Raw genomic sequence first — 21,094 nt, 5'->3', positions numbered from 1 at the left:
TAGAGGGTGAAAAGATGAAGGGAATAAGAGTTTGATAAACTGCCAAAGTTTGACGGCGCTCAAATCGGGAATGCTAACAAGAGTTTCTGACCCCGGCTGTAGGATCTAATTGGAGAACGGAAAAAAAGGATTAAACCTCGCACAGACCCCACAAAGACAGCATTAATGTTCGCCAGTACAGTGCCAACACCCCCCACACACACACACACACCCTCACACACATCCACACACAGAGAAACTACTTTATAACTCTCCACACTTTACTCTTTCTATAGTTGCACTGTACCTCCTTTTCCCCCTCTGCATACTTTGCCACTCTGCTGTTCAGTTTCTGCCCACAGCAACATTCTCCTCACATCCCCTCTCCCCTTCTTTATCACATTCCTTCATTTATATGCATTCATAAAACACAGTTTTGGCCTTCTTCCAGAGCGCCGTTGTCTGAATTGTCTCTTAAACCGCTTCTCTGTCCCGTTCTATTCAATTCTACCATCTCTAGCCAACTGGACTTGTATTCCTGCAGCAAATGGAGCACTGTACTCCCACAAGTCGACAAGGGGAAGAAAAAAAAAGAAAAAAAAAAGACATGGAAAAGCGAAGAAGAAAACAGCAGCAGCTCTCACTGCTGTCTCCATGGTGAGGCTGCTGACCTGGCAGCCTGCCCCCCCCTCCTAGTCTCAGCTTGGCTTTGACATGCTAAAATAGAGAGAGAGGGAGAGAGAGAGGGAGAGGAGTGAATGGGAAGGGGTCTCTTCAAAGTGTTCTTTGGATGTGGTATTATGCATATGAGCGTTTGGTGTGAACGGCTTGTACCTTGGAGTGTCTGGAGTGTGCAGCTCCGCGGCCCGGCATATCTCCGAGACAATCATGAACTCGCGAAGTTAATGATTTCTTGTTGTGTCTCAGACTCACCTCTGCCGGACTCCTGAGCTGTCGGTCCGCCCTGGTGTTTGTCTTTGGTTTAGATTCTGAAGTCACTCCTGTGTTTGACTTTGTCTCTCTCTCTCTCCCCCTCTCTCTCTCTCTCTCTCCCTCTCTCTCTCTTATTCAGTCACTCTTTCCGGCCGTCAATACCCCCTCACCCCCTCTTCTCCTGTCAGCATGTGTTGATCTCTCTCTCCCTCTCTACTGTGTGTGGTGGTTGAGTGTGTGTGTGTGTGTGTGTGAGAGAGAGAGAGAGAGAGAGAGAGAGAGAGAGAGAGAGAGAGAGAGAGAGAGAGAGAGAGAGAGAGAGTTGGCACAGATTTAAGAAGAGTACAGGGAAAGAGAGGGAAGAGTGGTAGAGACAAAAAGCAGGAAAACAAGAAGAGAGAGTGAGTGAGTTAGGCAGAAGGACAGGGAAAGGTCCTAGCTCTGCCGGACAGTTGCTGTGTGGCTGCGGAGGAGGGGGAGGGGGAGGATTTTAGGGGGAGGGGTAGTTGGGGTAGACAGGGGGAGGAGGGGGAGGAGGGGGGGGGGGGGTGGACATGCTGGCTCACTCCTGAAGTGTCAGTGTGTCTCCAGTGAGGCTCTGGAAAAAGGAGAGCGAATGCTGCCGCTAGTCCACAGTCTGTTCAGCTCACTGGGAAATGGATGTAAATTGAGCCGCTGTTCCTTTCTTTATCACAAACACCCAGAGCAGCTTGGGTGAAGATTTCTTGAAGAAAGCAAGTCATGGATTCAGACTCGGACTCTCCTTTCAACTACTCCTGGCCCTCTTTTCCCAAGATGAGGATACGCAGGAAGACAGGAAAAAAAGGTACCGCTGGGTAATAATAATTGATTGATGCGTAGATGCAGGAATCTCAATTTATTGATTCGTAGAAACTGCGTTTTGTTTTCATTACATGATGACTGTGGTTTCTTGGTTGTATGGGGAACTGTAAATGTTCATTAGGTCACTTTTCATTTGACAGACAGTCAAACATCCTTGGAAAACACAAGTGTCACTGTCACGTTGATTAATGCATAAAAATATTCTCTGCCTGCACCCTAATTTTGCTGTATAGTGTTTGACAGATATTAGATAGATGTGGCTTGATTGTAGAGAGAATGTTAATTACTTTTAAATAAGCAGATTATGCAGGGTTTTTTTTTTTTCATTTCTATCTCTCCCCTCATGGTTACATCATGTTATAGATGGCAAATCCAGTGGAGTGAAATTCTACCCTAGAAAGTCTCGACAGAATACCACAAACTGGCCTCCTGGCAGACACGTTCCACCATCCACTCTGGAACAGTAAAGTTAAAATTAGCCTGTTCCCATTACCCGTACTTACTCACAGACCCCCACTGCAGCTCTGGCTCAATCACAGTGAGATAGCTACATGTTTGCTAATGATGTAACCTGATACCTGACAGTATGTTGGGGAATGTCAGATGTCCACTCGAGGCTTATTGAGTGGCTCGGTGCTTTCGACATCTTCAGACCGCACTGTTGTGTATATGAATGAACCTGCTGAGGTGTCATGGCCTCATGTGACTGCCGGATGTTAGACTGTACAGATGTCGGCTTCACTGAAAACCTCCTGGATGCTGTCACACACCTACATTCATGATGATCAGGTTTTTGTTGTACCCTCATTTGAGGCTGTCATTGAAGTGTCATTGGTCCTGGAGTGCTGTGTGCGCCACATCAGACTGTCAGTTCATCATTATCTTAACCAAAATCAATTTAATCCTAGTACTTGACACTGGCATACAAGTGTGTTGTTACATCGCTGGCCATTGGAGAGCGGGCACTAAGGTGAACGCTTAAAATAGTGCAAAATCTGACCACTGTGGTTAAGCAGTTCATTGCAGTGTGTGTGTGTGTGTGTTGGGGGGAGAGAGAGAGAGAGAGAGGGAGAGAGGGGGAGAAAAAAAGAGACAGAGAGCAAGATCAAGTTACTGCCATGCCTATGTCATGGCTCAGCTCCAGTCATCTTTTCCTCATCTTTCACCGTAAACTTTCAGCAGATTATCCACATTATTGCTTCTTAATTGTGACTGACATTACCCCATTTTTTACACACTCTCATTATTCATTTGGACAGCAGAACCCACCGCACTATATAAACTTTTACAGTAACTCAACGCACATTTTTGAGGTGGATACATTTTTGAAATGCCCACTTAGCAACTGTACCTCAAAAGCTGGAATAAACTGCCTGTCGTGTAACAATGCACCTGTGAAGTGAAATGTGATTTCAGGTGTGCGGAGCCACAGTTTATTTCTCCACTGTGAGGACAGATCGGTGTGTGCTGTGGATTTACCTCTTCCTGGATCTCTCTGGCTGGGTGACGCACTGAAATGTAAACACAGTGTGAGCGCATGATGTGATGCTTGGACCGGCTTGTTAGGCCGCAGGTGTCATAACTCAGTGCGGGCTTGTGGATTTTGGTGGACAATTGTTTTAACGATTTAAGCTGCCCTCCAGAATATTTTGGTCAGATAATTACCTCTCCCCTTTTATAAGGTAATAACACCTTCTATTGTGATTCTTTTTCTCCTTTTTTAGGCACGGCTTGTTATTTTACTCTGACTGTAATTTCTCCCAGCTCTCTCTCCAAAGTGACAATTGTTTATTGTGGTGCTTGATGCGCACGCTACGTCATAAAAGCAGTGACAGCATGAACAAATAAGCTTTTTAAACTCATAATAAACAAGCCTTGGTGTTTGTCACAGTTAACGATTATGATCTTCTGTTTATCTTAACTTTTTTTTCGCAATTTAAGCACACCAGCAGCTCCCAAAGAGAGGGAACCTTGAGAAAGAGTCCTTGTGACGGCTTTCCTCCCCCCCCCCCCTCCCCCCTGCCTTCCTCGATCTCTCTCTCCCATGGGGTGTGCACGGGTTGAAGGGTCACACTCTGTGTTTAACTGCCCTGGTCTGGAAACCTGGCACTGACTGCTGTCTTTGTCTGGGTCTCTGTAGAGCTCTCTCTCTCTCCCTCTCTCTTCTCTCTTTCCCTCTCTCTCTCTCTCTCTCTCTCTCTCTCTCTCTCTCTCTCTGCTGCTGCTGCTACCTTCCCGGCAGTGCTACTGTATAGTCTTGGCTCTCACTCAGGGACGTGCTCTGAATATCACATGCAGCCTACCTTTTCTCGGAGCAAAATCCTATACAAACAACCCCGCACACTGCTCTGCATTCCTTAAAACCTGAGCTTTTGAAACGGGAGACCTGTGGACAGCGCTTCAGCCGCGGCGATAAGAGAACCGCTCCAGCTGATGGATTGATTCTGGTCGGCTCTAACCTGTCAGTAATACGAATCGCCTGCCCCTCTGTTATTCTCCCAGTTAACTAATGTTAAACACAGATCTCAGCGCTTGACAGTAATGTTCACTGCGGCACTGTTTATGGGTCGGAGGTGTGTCAATGATAGGGCCCGCGGAGGCCAGCTGTGGGTTTGGACCGGGCCCAGAACCTGAACTATTAGGCCCGTCCGTCAAGTTCCTGAACTGGTTTTATGTGGAACAATATCTGCTTTCAAACAGCGGTTTGACCCACATCCCGGTTCTGACCCTCTTCAGATTTGATGTGCACCGAAGTTAAGCGAAGTGTAATAGAAGGTCTAACATGACTTTGTGCAGATATTATGGATCTGGATTCAAGTGTATATAGCGTTTTCATGTGGATTTACGCAGGACCCAGCAGTGTTTTAACAATAGAAGGCCAGGTTGTAGCTTGGTATTCTCCCATTTCCACTAATTTCAGACTGTAGGAATTTGCAGTACATTTATGTTCCTCTGGGAGATATGATGTGGTTCTCGGGATGATTCAGGGCTTTGGGGATTCAGGATTGATGTGGAGTGTGGTCTGCGTGTCCTGTGGTGGTTCAACATGGACTTGAATCTATCCCGGTGTGTTTGATGTGGAGGGCGCAGGAATCATCTGGTGTCCTCGTCAGTGTCTGCTTGACTCCCTGTTTGCCTCTCAGATTTATGGGACACACCGCCTACAGGAAGCACAGCCAATTGTCTGTCTGATTTATTCTCTGCTACAAATACTGGACTTGTCTTCTCCTCTGCAGTGCTGCTGGCTGGGAAACAGAGATCAACTGTGGATTTGTTCTTGAAGAAAACTGTTGAGTCTCGCCTTTTAATAGCTACTTGAATAGTTTAGGTAGACATAGCAGTGCCAGATATGTGTTTTTGCGCCATTGGCATTGTTGCAGGCATGGCTTGGCCAGTGTAAGGTGACTCTGTCATTAGGAACATAATATAACTGAGCTAATGAGGCTGCCTCCGCTGGTTAGCTTGATGAGTACTGCACTGTTACTGCCTGTTGCTAATGTCGTTAGAACCTGACTCTCTTATCCAGGGAAGGTTTAGCAGAATGTGAATGCTCTTTCTCCATGCCCTACTTCACATTCATACAGTTATTCACAGTCATACCTGAGAGCCCAATTCAACCAAATTCTGCTACTGTTGGCCACTTAATAGCTCCACTAGAGCAGCTGGGAGTGACTTGGCAGCTCCATTAGAGTAGTTGGGGGTTAAGTGCCGTGCTCTGTTGGTAATCGAGTGAAAGATAAAATCATGATAAGCTACGTGTAAATCATAAAGGAAAAATCCACCGTAAAACACATTTAACATTGTTCAAAACAACTATTGGCAATGTACCTTGCATTTCTGGGCCCATTTTGTTATTTGGTGATGTATTTTTCTTATTCCCATTGAGGTGGCAGCTGCAATGGATTTTTTTTTTATCTAAATGATCAACAGTAAACTTCAGGTTTTGGTGTCAGTCCCTCAGAATCAAAGAGAAAGTGCTTCTTTCTAGACTCTCCATTTTGCACCAATGCAGATCGTAGAAGAGGCAGAGATACCAATTTCTCAACTGGCAGTAGCCTTAATAGACCAGAATGCAATGCAGCTACAAGACATGTTGCATTTTGAGTAAGAGGTGCAACTTTCACTTTTTCTCAACTGGAAAACTGGAAGTAGATGAGGCAGGTTGAGGGAAAGTAGCTACACCAAAAAAAATTGTTACAACACTTCTAACTCCTGGGATTGAACATTACAGATTAAGGATATATAAAAGTATCCGATGGTGGATTTTTCTCTCAAGTTTAAGTTAAGTGTTGAGTTAAACACCCATGTTGGTGACATCCAATTCAGTTTGATCTGTTGGCAAATCACCGTAAAAGTGCAATAAATTCACTGAAAACATGCCTTCATTTTTACAAAAAAAACCCAAACAAGCACACATTTTTACTACATCTAGTGCTTGTTTTGATAAGTGTGTGTATGTGTGTGTGTGTGTGTGTGTGTGTGTGTATCATTTCTGTTCAAAACAAGTTGACGGCCAATCTCACACTGGAGGTGACCACATGTGAAAATTGTAAACAGTGTTGGATGTGTTGGACAGACAATAGCATATGAGAGGGGATACAGCTCATTGGATGAGTGTGAAAGCTTTACCTGTGAATAAAGCACGGTGGCTTCTTGCAGACAGTAGTTGCTTATTTGAGTTGATTGAAAGAATGACATCAGGTGTAAATCTGGTAAGCTTGGCAAACCCCACAAAGTGTTGAGTAAAATTCAGAATGCAGTTCTAATGGAAATGTGCGCTGCATAGGAATGCTGAATCTAAACAGAGCAGTCCCATACTTGCCAGTGAAATAGCCAAGCTCACCGTAAATTTTCCTCTTTGGCTTTGTGTAGGTTGACACCCAGGTATTATACAACAACAACTGTCTGCCATGTTTGATTAGTGATTCAAAATCATTAGCTTCTCAAAAGTAACTATCTAGCTTGCAGTCACAACAGACCGGTTACACTTGCGCAGAGTGGAAGAAGAAGAAGAGTGGTGCGTTTATTTATCGTTGTTCTTGACATTAAATACCTCAGCCATTTCACCCAATTTTAAGATGATTATGAAGCAATGAAGAGCAAGCTGAGGTTTCTGTCATACAATGTTTATTTAAAATATCCCACACCCTGATTTTCAGGGTGTGGGATTTTTCATTCACACCAATTCACATCTCAAATGCCTCATAACCAAGCAGGAAGCTGTAGAATTGTGTTTTTCATTGGAATTGGGCCTTTAAAACAGAAGTCAGTCACATTAATAAAGTTCTTTGACTGAATTTCCCTCGAAGCTCTGACACAATACTTGACTATGTTACAAAAATGGCTCATCAAATCGTTCTTTGTATTGCGTGTTGTCACTGGTAAGGTTTTCCTTCAGCCTCTTTGTGTGTGTGTGTGTGTGTGTGTTCATAGGTTCTTTTACTCCCTTATACCTGAAACACTTTCTAAGAAATTCTGTTGAGGAGAAGCTGTGTTTTGTAGAGTGCAACATCCCAGAGGGAGCGGTGTGTGTTTTTCCTCTGTTAAACAGCCATGGCAGGGGGATCGGTCACAGTGACCCTACTGTGTGGAAAGTGTTCCTCTGAATGCTACTGTGTGCTCACCAGGAGTTATTTCCACTCCGCTGTATATGGACGGCAGGGTGGGGATAAAACATGCTTGCAGACGTCCACTTATGCTCACAAATTCAGGCACATGCGAGGGCCACACAGTCACACACACACACACACACACACACACACTCCGGCTCTGAGACTCCTGGTCCTGAACAATGACATGCAACTGCCCAGGATGTGCACGTCACTTCCTGTGTTTGTGAAAAGTTACTTGGTGTTGCTGTGGAAACTGAATGTAATATTGAAAAATCCCCTCCTCTGTCTGTGGCTCCCTCCTCCCTCCCTCCCACTCTCTCTGCAGAGAAAAGCCAGTCGATAAGGGAGAGCCAGGCCGCGTCCTCGACTCTGGCTGCAGCTGCCAGACTGTCGGCCATGATACACGGCAAAGACCAAGTGTACGCCAATGCCATGCTGGTGGACCAGGTGAGTCGGGGTGAAAATTCGCAGGAAACGCCATCTCTTTCTGTTTAGTGTGAGCGGATGACATCAGCTGGCCAACAACAACCATATGCTTCATAACATTAAGTTAAAAAAAACGATGACTGGGTACATATTATGGGGTAATGGTTACAAACCAGAAGCATGCCGGTCAGTCAGTGGAAGGATTCCTGCTGTTTTCCTCACTTTCTCCCTTCCCTGCTGCAGGTTGATGATGTGGATATAAAGTACCGCTCTCCAGGGGAGGACGAGGGGGGCTCTGTGGCCCGGGTCGGCAGCCCATGCTGGGACTCAGTCACCTGCCTCCAGACCCGGCACCCATCCCCGGCCCAGAACGGGGAGAGGGGAATCCAAGGCTCGGCCGTCGGTCATCCCAGGGAGCCGTCCCCTCACGTCTCTCCCCCCTCTCCCTTTGCTTCCTCCCCTTCTTTTCCTTCCTCCCCCCTGGCCTCCGCCTTCCGTGTGTTTGAGGGAGGACAGAGGCGTCAGACGCAGCCGTGCCTGCCAGTCTCTCCTGGTTTCGGTCACAGAGGGACCAGCTTGCCGGAGGCGACCCGGGGCCTGAGGTAGGACATTATCTCTGGGTTTAATCTTTATGACTCAAACATTCAGAAATGTGCATGAAAAACTGGATTAAAACTATTATCTCTAATTGTGCAGCTTCTAATGTGGCTTCCTCACCACTGGTTCAGTATTTTGTGAAAATCTGATCCAAACAAAATGAGAGAGCCAACAGTCTGCATTGCGGCCAATTTGATTCCATGATTTGGTTGAAAAATGAAAGCAATGCAACTGCGTATTAAAGTGTTGGACCAATTTAGATGCTTTGTGTGTTGTTTTGTTTTTTTAAAAGAATGAGAAACATTTCTATGGCTAACCCATATTAAGATAACCAAGAATCATCTCTCTAAGATTTCAACAAAGCATTATTTGATGTTTAGTGCAGCGGTCGCAGTCACAGTGACGGGAAGTCGCAGGAAGCTTGAACACAATTGGGCGGTTTGTGTTTTGAAGTTGCTCAGTACATTCCTTTCAGAGCATGCACAGCTTCCTCAGTGCTGCAGGATCCTCCATGTGAGCCCTAAAGTAACAGTGTGGAATGAAGTAGACACAATTCATGTTTCAACAGACTACAGGATGATGACGCACCAAAGATATAATGGCTTGTGTTTGTTTGTGTGTGTGTGTGTGTGTGTGAATAGTCCCAGTCTTGAGTGTGACAGTGGTGAAGACGACATACTGGGCCGTTCCTGCCCCTCCTCATCTCCAAAGCAGCAACCCGTCCTCCAGTCCAGCTCAGGAGAAGAGAGGGACTCTTTCGACACATCGCCAGACTTTAACCGCACACACTCCGACAGCACACACAAGTCTACCAAGGTACGCCTTCATATGTACTATACCTTTTGTTTTTGCTGTTTAACATGTTCACTGGAATATCCATGTTCCCCGCCTGCAGAATCACATGTGGCCTAGGATCGAAACCCAGCAGAGCTTTCTCTCCTGTTTCTCCCAATTTCTTGGAAAACGATTGATAATGTAATGGTTGCTCGCTTCTGTATACTCATGCAGTTATATGTGAGGTATTCAACAGTCTTTGACTTTGATCTGCAGAATCGACGCGACTGGTGTGGTGTTTAGTGCCTTGCTCAAGGACTTGTAGTGATAGTGTAACTTCTTTTCTAACATCAGGAACCAGTTGACAGTCTGTCTCCAGCATGCTCAGGTCCACTTAATTGACTGGATCCACTTAATTGGTGGATCATTCATTCAGCTGTTAAAAGTCTATTGTCCTTTGAGAGAAATTTGGTTTGCACTGAAAACACACAATAAAAACATAAAAGCACAATAAAACACCTAGCAAGTGGCCACAACACATCCCATACAGACAGCTGGTAAGACCAGACAGAGTCAATAGCTCAATGTAGTGCAGAAAAGGTCAGACATATTGACTGGATCTGTCATCGCACTAGAAGCCAGCTCATTCTACCGCTCTCCAAGTTGGCTGTTCGCAGGACTGAAGCGGTGAACTTTCCGTTGCCGGTCTGGTCTGCCACAAGGGATGTGTACATTTCACTTTGTCTGCATGCCTAATCTGTTCCTGCTCTCATCCAGAATCCAGAGGAAGCTGAGGTTCGTCTGCGCTCCTACTCCTACTCCTCCCCCAAGGCGAAGCCGTCGCGGCCCCTGCTAAACCGAGACGCGGCCATCTCTGACCTGGCAGAAGGTGAGTGAACTTTGACCCCTCTGCCCTTTGACCTTTCTGTTCCCCAGGGACCAGCTGAATGGACACATGTGCCACATGTCTGACAGAGGAAGGACCGGACAGGTGTCATAAATCATTCCCACTCAACTTCTATAAAGTATATGTGTGTGTTGTTGTGTGTGTATGTGTGTGTGTGTGTGTGTGCACGAGCGAGTATACACCATTAAGGCCGTCCTTTGTCCTGTGTAGATGGCGCATTCAGCAGCAGCGGTCGTTCTCTCCTTCAGGCTTTATCTCTCTCTAAATCCCTCTCTCGTCTCAACCAAGTTAGTAAGTACAAGTGCAGCATCGAACAGCAACTTGGAAACTTGGTCGGTGAATGCGTTCTGGGTTACAGTGTGTTTCATCGTTGTTGTTTTCGGTGAACCATGGGACAGATTGGTGATTGTCTATGTAGGGTTGCACAATTAATTGTGTATAATCTTGTATTATTGGCATATCAGCAACATTGAAACTGAATAGAATAGAATAGAATAGAATGCCCACTGTAGTTGAATATAGTCAAGATATTGATATAAGATGCAAAAAGTGCAGTAAAATTATTTTATTGTTCTTTATGATTTGAGGAACAAAATTATTTTACTGTACTTTTTGCAGTAAAATAAATTTCCCAAATATTGTGATCACAAAATCTCAATAATCTGGGTAAACATAATTGTGCAGCCCTAAATCCGTCTGAAGGTTTTGTTTTTGGTGGTGAGTGCTGTGCTCATAATTTGAGATGTGCAACCCGCTGTTTCAGTAATGGACCTAACTTCCAATATTTTGTAGTGCTGGATGATCAAGAGCAGACTTTCTCCAAAGCTTCATGCCAAGAATTTTTTTTTTTTTTTTACCAATTATACAATGTGATTTCGAAAAAATGAGTGGTTAAAACTGTTTTGATTCAAAATGCTCATTTACATGATATAAAGACTCACAAGAAGTGGCCTGAATATGTAACGTTGTGCATTTTGTATCCAGAGGCTTTGGAAAAATTCTCTCTACACATACAGCATCTTATACAGCATCTGAAGGAGGATTGCTGTTTCTCCTCTGGGGTTTTTATTTTGCTCCTGCTTGGGTACATGTTTGTTTGCCTGTTGTTTTTGATTTTCCATCTTTGCTGTCATCTGGTTTTTCAAGTTTCTTTCCTGTGTTTACTCTTTCTCTGTAGGGGTTTGCTGGACCAAGGCCTTTTCGGGGATTCTAATATTTACCTTTGCTTCTACACAGAATCATTTTGATTTCATTCTGATTGGGGATGATGGTTTTGAAACCTCTTACTAAGAATCAGCAATACTGTTTTCAAACTTGTTGAAATTAAATAGTAACATCCACCCTTTCATGTTACTTTACGTTGCAGAGCAGAGAGCGTTCAGCCTGACTGAGACTCCGAGGGAAAAGAGGTAAAAACCAGTCTGTGATTTCTTGAGCTCAAACTTTGAAGGGTCTTGCTCAGATTTTTAGAACAGACATCCTCTCTTTTTAGGCACCAATGTTGACCAGCAGTTAGAGGTTGGCTTGGATGTGGGTGCATGTGTATATGTGTGCGTTTGTGTGTGTGTGTGCGTATGTCTCCCCAGTGTTAAACCTGTGGTTGGGGTCTGGCTGGGCAGGATGTGACATACTTCCTGTTACAAGGCCGGGGGCCAGAATCCGCTCTGATTGCAACCTCAAAATAACCCTGAGTAAACAGACAGACTGAGGGCTTTCCCGGACTGCAGACCCCAGAAACATCTAGCTCATTCTCAGACTATATTATTGACACTGAATTTACAGTATGTATGTTGTAGGCTTAACCAGCTGTATCATTCGTTTCACAATCCCACCTTTTGGCACACAGTATTTTTTTTTTTGATTTCATGCACGTCAACAGCACATATTCATACCGTGATTTATCTCATCTTACTGACTCATCAGTTTATCATGCTCTAATACATTTCATTTGCTATAAACCATGCATCGCTAACAGAGGAAGCATCGTGCTAGATCATATTAGATAACTAGATTATCATATTAGGTCAGTAGATGATTGTATTAGATCATATTAATTCTAAAAATATTCAGAACCCCAGTCTGAACAGATTCACCCACCATTTTACTCCCTCACAATATCAACACGCTACATGCATCTATTTTTTAACAAAATGTGGATGCTGCCCCAGGGATTCAAATGTTCAGTAAAAGTCCTGACATTAACATTTGCTAATATTTTATAATATTGTTTACTAAAACAGAATGTAGAACAAATATTGATGTCACCAGCTACATGTAAAACCTGTAGTCTTCCCACTGTCCCATACACACTTTAAATAGACTTTTCATTTAAATAGAGGTTTGTGGACCCATAGATCATATGTAGGTTTTACTTATAATCGTAGATGAGGGGAACAGTAACATCTTAAGTCTCCTGACGGACCGAACCACAGCACCCAGGTCTAAGGTGTGTTATATCCACGCAGGGTTTTGGGTTTCCGTAAGCGGGCCCAGTCAGCAGAGGAGGAGAGCAGCGCTTCACTCCAACACCTCACCCTCACAGAGTTCCTCAAAGAGTATGTTCTCGCTGCCATGCATGTGTAGACCGGCCGAGGCCCCAGACGGCCCGGCTTAACCCATTCTAACCCTGTTGTCAAATCATGCACCAACTCATCCAATAACAACGCGGTTTCTTCGCAGGTGTTTTTGGTCCAAAATGAATCTCCAGAAGTACTAACAGTTGTAATGTCAGTCCACACTGTTGGGTCGATGTGGTGTTGCATGTTTTTCCCTTCTTTACTTTCTGTCATCGTTACCTTTCACCTGGAATGTCTAATGTAACTAGCATAAGTTGCTATGAATAGCTGACACGTTATTAATTGCATCTTGCCAAGGTCATACTATAAATAGCATAGACTAGAGCCCTTAGTGACTGTTGGTTCAAAACTTCCAAGCATGCCAAGCATGTTCTTAAGAGTAATGGTCTGTAAACCAGGGGTCCTGGAAGACTGCAGGCTGGACATTCTTCCATTCCAGCGTGACACCAACATCCCGGATTATTTAACTTTATTTAATTTACTGAACTAGTAATAAATTGATTATCATTATAAATCGTGTCCATGTTGGACTTGAACGCTGCAGTCTTCCAAAGGCCAAAATAATTTAATGAGTTGTGATGACTGCTGACTGAAATGTTCACAATGACACAGGATCGAGGATGAGGAGTGGGATAAATATATAATCCCCTCCAAGGCTGAGTCGGAGAAATACAAAGTGAGCCGGACCTTCAGCTTCCTCAAGAACAGGATGTCCAGCACCCGCAACAAGACCAAGGTGAGGCAGCAAAATGACCTTTGCTCCGGTGGAAAATACAATTCCTGCGGTTTGAGGCTGAGATTTTGCTTTAAAGCAGTTTCAGATAAAAAAAAAAAATGTGTGTAACAGAATTGAAAAAACCCAGAACTGAAAGGCCTCCCAAAGCAGCGTAGTAAAAGGTTTACCACCACTCAGACAGGCTCGGTCAAAATTCCTGTGCTGGGGAGCCATTGTCTGCACATGGTGCCTTTATTTGGCCAGAGAGAAAATTCCCTCTCCTCAGATCTTAGCAACAGGACACAGTGAAAATATCCTCTTACATAATGCACAGACCCCCAGCACAGCATGAGGAACCAAAACACATTCCATAGTATAGTATAGTATACTCTCGCTCTTATAAATGTGTGCACGTGTTTGAATGCATGTTTCCATGCGTGCTCAGACACACACACGCCGCACGTGGACGCGTAAACACACACTCTTTTAGACTTCCTTGTTAACTTTGATAAGAAAATAAACATCCCTCTATCGCACACACAGAGGAATCCCCTAACTCCCCCCTGAGTGACTTACCACCGCAGCAGCAGCGGTCCCTGTGGACCTTAACAAAGTAAACAGACATAAACCCACTGAGAGGCCCCTCTATCCCATCTAACACCACTTAAACAGGTGTGTGAGCATGGAGATGGCTGCTGTATGCCTCTCTCTGCCTACTAGTCATACTCATGTAATTGTCTGATTTTACTTTTCCCGGTTCCCATGATATCGTGGCATCAACCGCAGCCCGCTGAGTGACGAGATTGAAAATATTTACGACTTGCTTTCCAGGTGAAGGGGAAAGAGGTGAAGGAGGGAAAGGAGAAGCCAGGAGCCGCCAATGGACACCAGTTTGTTCCTGTCTCTCCATCCGGCCCGTCTCTCTGTGTGGCCTGTGATAAGCCTGTTTCTGGGAAAGAGCTGCTGCAGTGCTCCAGTGAGTGTTACACTGTCTGTACTGTTGTTGTTTTATGTCCCGCAGTCGCTGAACTATTTAGGTTTCGCGTAAATCTCCGCACGTGCAGTCTCGATGTTTTGTTTAGCAAAAGCAATGAAGTCAGCGTTGTTCCTCCTTCAACATCAACATCGATTGTAAGCATTTACTGAAGAGAGGGACAGTTAAGCAACCGTCTGCGCATGGAATAGAGTTTTGGTAATTGTGTCAGCTATCAATTAACTGATCAGATGAACTGAAATTTGATCTTTGCCTGCAGACTGTTTCCTGAGTGTCCATAAGGGCTGTCGAGAGTCGGCTGCAGTCTGTGGGAAGGTAACACACACACCAGTCTCACACACCTCATTTCACCTCAAACCACCACAAGCAAGAGTAATGAATCATTTCAAATTTTGATTTAAAGGGAAAATCTACCCAAAAACACACTAACACTGTTAAAAAAATCAGCTATTGGCAATGTACCTTGCATTTCTGGGTCCATTTTGTTGTTTGGTGGTTTATTTTTCTTATTCCCACGGATAACTGGCCAAATGTAGTAAATTTGCAGCTCAGCTACAATGACGTTTCATGGCAGAAAAGTTCTGAAGTATCTAAAAAGTCAATGGTAAACGTCAGGTTTTGGCACTCACCATTTTATATCAGTGGTCAACAATCACACAGGGCGATATCCATTGTAGAAGAGGCAGAGATACTAATTTCTCCACTTCCATACTCCCACCTTTGATTCAAAGCAACAACGCCCTCTTATCTGTGTCGAAAGGCTTCCTTGGAAATGTAGGAAATCAGTATCTGAAGTAGAAGTAGACAAGGCAGGTTGTGGGAAAGTGGATACACCAAAAAAGTAAATTACAACAGTTCATAACCACGTAACTCCTGGAACACATCGAACATCACAGATCGATGATATATAACAGTGTAAGAGTATCCAAGGGTGGAGTTTAATTCTGTTGTCTAACCACCACAAATTGAATCCAGCGTTTACATTTTGAACAATAGTGCGACGACAACTTGATGTTTATGGCACATTAAAAAGACAAACATTATAATTTTCAGCTGCTGATGTTAATATGATTATGTGTGTCCTCAGAAGCCTCAGGAAAGGAATGCATCGTCGATGAAAAGCAAGGCCTCGACTCTCCCACAGAGTGAGTTAGAAATTACTGCTCCTTCTCCCCTCTCTCCTCTCTCATAGTGTCCTCCCTTGGTTTTATTTCTTTTTTTTATTTTTTTCACCTGTCCTCCCTTGTTTCTCCTATAGATTAAGTAAGCCATTGCTCCTCACCTCCCCCTCGCCCTTGTTCCCTGTTGTTCTTTCCCTGTTAAAAGGTTAAATTTTAATCTCCCTCAGTGGGGGATCAGGGCTGGGTTGTGTGTGTTTGTGTGCGTGTGTGTGTGTGTGTGTGTGTGTGTGTGCGCGTGTGTGTGTGTGTGTTCACGCACTAAGGTGTGTATGCATGCATGTGTGTATATTTGAGTACAGAGGTTGAGTGTTTCTCACACTAACTGAAATAATAATTTTATTTCATTATGTGAAGCTCTAAGTCTTCATAGAGTTTTAGATGTCTGACACAGGTGTCAGGGTCAGACCAGATCAGTTTACTGTGACCAAGATATTGACGTAATAGTAAACCTCTGGCCCAGTTAAACAATGAAACATAACAAACACCGACCTCCTCGCTGCCTCACAATACAGTAACTATTCCACTTAGACATAAACAAGGCATCTGAACACTAAACAGACGTTTGGAGTATTTGTTTTTAGAATGGGAAAGCCTCCAAAGTGTGACTGATTCCTCTTCCTGCTCCGCTCCAGACTCTGTGAAAGACAACTCTCCAGCCTCGCTCTTCTCTTCCTCCTCCTCCTCTTCCTCTTCACTTCCCACGATGACAAAGGAGAAGAGAGAAACAGTGGCCCCTCTCTCCAAGAGTCTCTCCATCTCTATAGATGGCAGGTAGGTTGGCAATATGGGGCCGATATTTGCATTTCATTAAATATTGGATATGGGCCAGTCATGTGGTCCGCCGCCGATATGATGGAGCTTCCTCCCCAACCACAGCTACATAAAAACAGTCTGTAAAACCTGCAATGAAACCTGCACTTTTCTTTTTGTATTTAATGATTCATTTAATTGTTAAATTGTGTTTTTTTTCTTCTTCTTTTTTGTAAATACATTTTCCAAGTTAAGGTCTAATGTATCCCAGAGTTTTGGGTCACCCTGCCTTAAGTTGCTGCTAACCTACTGAAAATAATTTCATTAGTATGGGATTCAGTGTGTTTTAGTGTCTAACGCTTTTTTTGAGCCATGAACAAAGATCTTGCATATCAGCACAAAATATCAGCCATCGGCGACTTCAGAATAAAAATATCGGTATCGAATTTCAACTTTTTTACTCACTCATGCACCCACACACTCTTACTTTGTCTTTTGTAGTAAGTTCCATGTTCAAATGTGTTATAAACTGTTTGCTCCTGCGCAGACGGCTAAGTGATGTGGACAGTGAGGCCGGTGTGACCGCTTGGGCTAGTGGCTCTTTGACTGACGAGGGGACGCCGATCACAGCGACGCCCCCGTCCACCGACCCCCCCATCTCCCCAGAGGGTGAGCAAGTCAAGCTCATGTGATAATTCCTTATACACATAATCACCACACATATGATAGTAATGATATTTAGCTACTGGGATGCTTTATTCATTCATTTTTATCATTTATTTAACCAGGTAAATAGTTCTACGCAGGTCAGTTTAGAATAACTGAAGATTGTTATTTACAAGGCAGACATGATGGATGTTTTTGTGTTGTCACAGAAGCAGTTGACGCCCCCCTGCTGAGCGACCTGTCAGCTGACCTGCTGGGACTCGAGGTGGAGTCCTGGAGTCTTGCAGTCAGTCCAGAGTTCTGCAGGAAACATGACAAGCACACCATCAAACGACAGGATGTAATTTACGGTGAGATGATGCTGCCTCCCCTCACAGCACTAACTCAATGGAGTGAAATGGAGATAGTTAACACTTTAATACTACACATTTTCACATCTTACACATATGCGCTTCACTGGACAATGCATTTGTAAATCTGTAAACTTCAAAGAATAAGTCATCATAGCGAGAATTATTTTTAGCCAGTAGAGACTCTTTAGCCGCATGACATGCTCTACCTTTTTTATTTTATTTTATGTATTTATATCCCATCCTGTGCTCCTGTAATGTCCACATTTCCCCACAGGGATCAATAAAGTTCATCTTATTTTATCTATCTTGGCCTCGGAGAAATGCCTGTATAACTAAAACTCCCGAAATTGTAAGTGTGGACATTTGCGCCAGATATTCAGGTGCCCATAATGCACCTGTGCTGCCCCCCCCCCCCCCCCTGTATAGAGCTGATGCAGACGGAGCTGCACCACATCCAAACCCTGACGGTCATGTCGGAGGTGTTCAGGAGGGGCATGCTGCAGGAGCTGCAGCTGGACTGGGACTGTGTGGCCAGGATCTTCCCCTGCTTGGACCCGCTGCTGCTCTTCCACAGGAACCTCTTCGGAGCGCTGCAGGAACGCCGGCAGGCCACAGCCCAACCTGAAAACCCCCGAAATTACCTCATCCATCGGATCGGGGACATACTGCTTCAGCAGGTGGGGGGAGATGAACACACACACGCACCTACGCACACATACACAACCACAGTCAATCTCTGATGACCTCTGTCTCAGTTCTCAGATGAAAACGCAGAGAAGATGAAGCAGGTGTATGGAGAGTTCTGTAGTCACCACACTGAGGCTGTCAACGTCTTCAAAGAGCTGCAGCAACAGAACAAGAAACTCCAAATCTTCATAAAAGTAAGCTTCGGCTCTCAGGCCTTTAGTGCACTTTCCCCTGTAACTCTGCTAAAGGCCATTTGCACTGTACACACTATAATTTTCAAGCTTTTTGGCTCTTATACTGTTTATCATCTGGAGTGAACTGTTGATGTTCTGATATTTGTGTGGACCCCTCCACTCTCTTTCACACAGCAACAGAGCAATAACTCTCTGGTCAGACGGAGGGAGGTGCCAGAATTTATCCTGCTAGTCACTCAACGCATCACCAAGTACCCAGTGCTGCTGGAGAGGATATTACAGTACACTCAGGGTATGTCAGCCGTACTGTGTTCCAAACAAAGCTGTACATATAACTGTACATGTGTAACAGGGATGGGACGATATGCTTCTTTCACGATACGATTTGATATGTGATATGGAGTTCGCGACCACGATACGATGTAATAAATAAAAGTTCAATGACAACAAAGTGTGACTGTGCAGAATTATGTTTATTTCTGTTACACAAATCTTTCTAGCAATGGCGTTAGCTTGCTAGAACGTAAACAATTTAACAATGTTATTACAAAGTGACAATAATAGAATTTGGATGGAAAGCTTGTGAATTTGTGATGGTCAAGCCGTCTCATTTGTGATTACTACAGCAGAATAAATGGAGCTAATATCACGATTCATTTGATACGTATTGTCACATTTTTGTATTGTGATATATTGAATTTCGATACATCGTCCCATCCCTAATGTCTAATATGTTTTCTGTTGTGTAATTGGGCAACACTGTTCTCTATGTTATTGTGCTATAACCTCTGTGTCTCCTCTTCCCCCCGCAGAGGGAAGTCAGGAGCACTCGGACCTGTCGTGCGCCCTCGCTCAGATCCGTGATGTCATTGCCACGGTGGACCTGAGTGTTAGTAAGTATGAGAGGGGTCAGGAGCTGCAGGAGGTGCTGGCCCGGCTGGAGAACAAGAGCTTTGCCAAGCTAAAGAACGGCAAGGTGTTCCGCAAACAGGACCTGCGCAGCCAACACAGGAACCTGCAGCACAAAGGGCTGGTGTACTGGAAGACCGCCACAGGCAGATTAAAAGGTGTGAGTCTCTCTCTGTGACACTCACACTACCAGTCAAAAGTTTGGACACACCTGATTGAATGTACTATGTTTTTCATTATCATAAAGCCATTTTGATCTAAAGGCTTATGCTTAAATAGTGAAGTTGATGCCTATGTCTGAATTTCTTTCCAAAGCCTTTGCCTTTCCATCAAGGCAAAGGGCGGCTACTTTAAAGAATCTAAAATATTAGATAGTTTTGATGTGTTTAACGCTTTTTTGATCACTGCATAATTCCATTTATGTTATTTCATAGTTTTGATGTCTTTACTATTATTCTAAAATGTGGAAAATAGTAGAAATAAAGAAAAATGTGGTGTGTCCAAACTTTTGACTGGTAGTGTACATATCAAAACATACCTGTGTTTTGGTAACTATTACTAATGTATTGTGATTAAAAGTCTTTTGCATTTAGAGGACATTAACTATCAGACCCCCGATCTATCTATTCTCCTTTCAGACACTTTGGCCCTCCTGCTCACAGATGTTCTGGTTTTCCTGCAAGAGAAAGACCAGCGCTTCATATTTGCTGCCGTGGTACGCCTCAAGCCGGCGAATACTTTTCGAATCCGAACCGACTTGTCTTCGCTGCATTCTTCCCCAGCTTATTTATGAGCTTTATCCACTCTTTCAGGACCAGAAGCCTCCCGTAATCCCTCTGCAGAAGCTCATCGTTAGGGAAGTAGCCAACGAGGAGAGAGGGATGTTCCTCATCTCCGCCTCCTCAGTGGGACCGGAGATGTACGAAGTTCACACCGCCACCAGAGAGGAGAGGAATGCGTGGATGAGACACATACGACAAGCTGTAGAGAGGTATGTGTGTGTGTGTGTGTGTATTTGTGTGTGTGTCTACTGTGTGCATGTGTATAGGGCTGCGTATTTCTGGTTAATGTGTGTATAAGTGTGTGTTTGGTGTGTGTGTGTGTGTGTTATTCATTATCTAACCCCCTGGCCTGCATGGCAGTTGTCCTGAAGAGGAGGAGGAGGAGGAGCGGAGTGCTGAGTCGGAGGAGGCCAGGAGAGCGGCAGAGGCCAGAGTTCAGAAGATCCACAAGTTCCAAGGTCAGAAAAAAAGTTCGGTCTATCTACATATAAATCGGATATGCAGGATAAATGACTACTATTACCTATTCTTTTCCATTATTTAGCTATTTCATGTTCTATATACGCCGGTGAGTTTGCGTAATTATAAAACAATGGCGACTTTTATCTGACAGAACAACATAAAATACAAATTTCACAATTTTGTATTTGTTTTGTGCAGAGACTCTGTTGGGTCAGGACCAGCGCATCTGCAGCAGCCTGGAGGAGAAGTTACAGCTGTATGCTGAGCTGACAGAGTTGACCCTCCGCTCACCGGAAGCTGTCCCACAGCGCCACCTCCTGGTCCAGCCGGACACCGACACTGAGGTGCCGCGACAGGCTTCCCCGCTCCTCACAGCCGCTCTGAGAGAAGGTGAGGAAGAGGCAGGATGGGTAGCGAATGGTTTGGGCTGCATGAGGCTGAAGGTCCTGCTGCATATATCTATTAATAGGTATATGTAGCATTCATGCTTAATATTGCCTACCCTTAGGCCGCTCTAAGCAAGATGTTTTGGGGGCGCCCCTGTTCTTACACTTACACGCATACAGAGTCCATTTTAAACTACAACTAACTAAAGTGCACCTTTTTCAAAACACGGCAGTATTGTAACATAGATAGAGAAAGATTTTTATTAGCATAAGCACCACAAAATCAATACTTAAGAATAAGAGTAGAAGAGACAAATCAATATGCTAAGAAAAATCTGGATAAAATTGTAAAAATATTATGAACAGAA

At 44.2% G+C, this 21,094-nt stretch overlaps 1 protein-coding gene across 1 annotated transcript in view; it reads left to right on the top strand.

The window, feature by feature from the left end:
* Positions 1–21,094, top strand: part of LOC139927218 (rho guanine nucleotide exchange factor 28-like) — a 42,066-nt gene that overhangs the window by 15,201 nt on the left and 5,771 nt on the right. Inside the window, exons 10-31 of the mRNA XM_071919281.2 lie at positions 7,693–7,814; positions 8,037–8,395; positions 9,032–9,206; positions 9,942–10,053; positions 10,282–10,362; positions 11,438–11,480; positions 12,537–12,626; positions 13,260–13,383; positions 14,194–14,338; positions 14,616–14,671; positions 15,444–15,501; positions 16,170–16,308; positions 16,835–16,956; positions 17,163–17,303; positions 17,733–17,983; positions 18,062–18,187; positions 18,362–18,479; positions 19,000–19,254; positions 19,735–19,811; positions 19,909–20,087; positions 20,239–20,336; positions 20,539–20,730. Coding sequence (XP_071775382.2) covers positions 7,693–7,814; positions 8,037–8,395; positions 9,032–9,206; positions 9,942–10,053; positions 10,282–10,362; positions 11,438–11,480; positions 12,537–12,626; positions 13,260–13,383; positions 14,194–14,338; positions 14,616–14,671; positions 15,444–15,501; positions 16,170–16,308; positions 16,835–16,956; positions 17,163–17,303; positions 17,733–17,983; positions 18,062–18,187; positions 18,362–18,479; positions 19,000–19,254; positions 19,735–19,811; positions 19,909–20,087; positions 20,239–20,336; positions 20,539–20,730 — 3,063 coding nt within the window. The remainder of the gene's footprint in view (positions 1–7,692; positions 7,815–8,036; positions 8,396–9,031; positions 9,207–9,941; positions 10,054–10,281; positions 10,363–11,437; positions 11,481–12,536; positions 12,627–13,259; positions 13,384–14,193; positions 14,339–14,615; positions 14,672–15,443; positions 15,502–16,169; positions 16,309–16,834; positions 16,957–17,162; positions 17,304–17,732; positions 17,984–18,061; positions 18,188–18,361; positions 18,480–18,999; positions 19,255–19,734; positions 19,812–19,908; positions 20,088–20,238; positions 20,337–20,538; positions 20,731–21,094) is intronic.

This window comes from Centroberyx gerrardi, chromosome 8 (assembly GCF_048128805.1).
Source record: "Centroberyx gerrardi isolate f3 chromosome 8, fCenGer3.hap1.cur.20231027, whole genome shotgun sequence".
In the NCBI taxonomy this organism is placed as follows: domain Eukaryota; kingdom Metazoa; phylum Chordata; class Actinopteri; order Beryciformes; family Berycidae; genus Centroberyx; species Centroberyx gerrardi.
The sequence above is the reverse complement of the archived record's forward strand: the minus strand, read 5'-3'. Positions and strand labels throughout refer to the sequence as shown.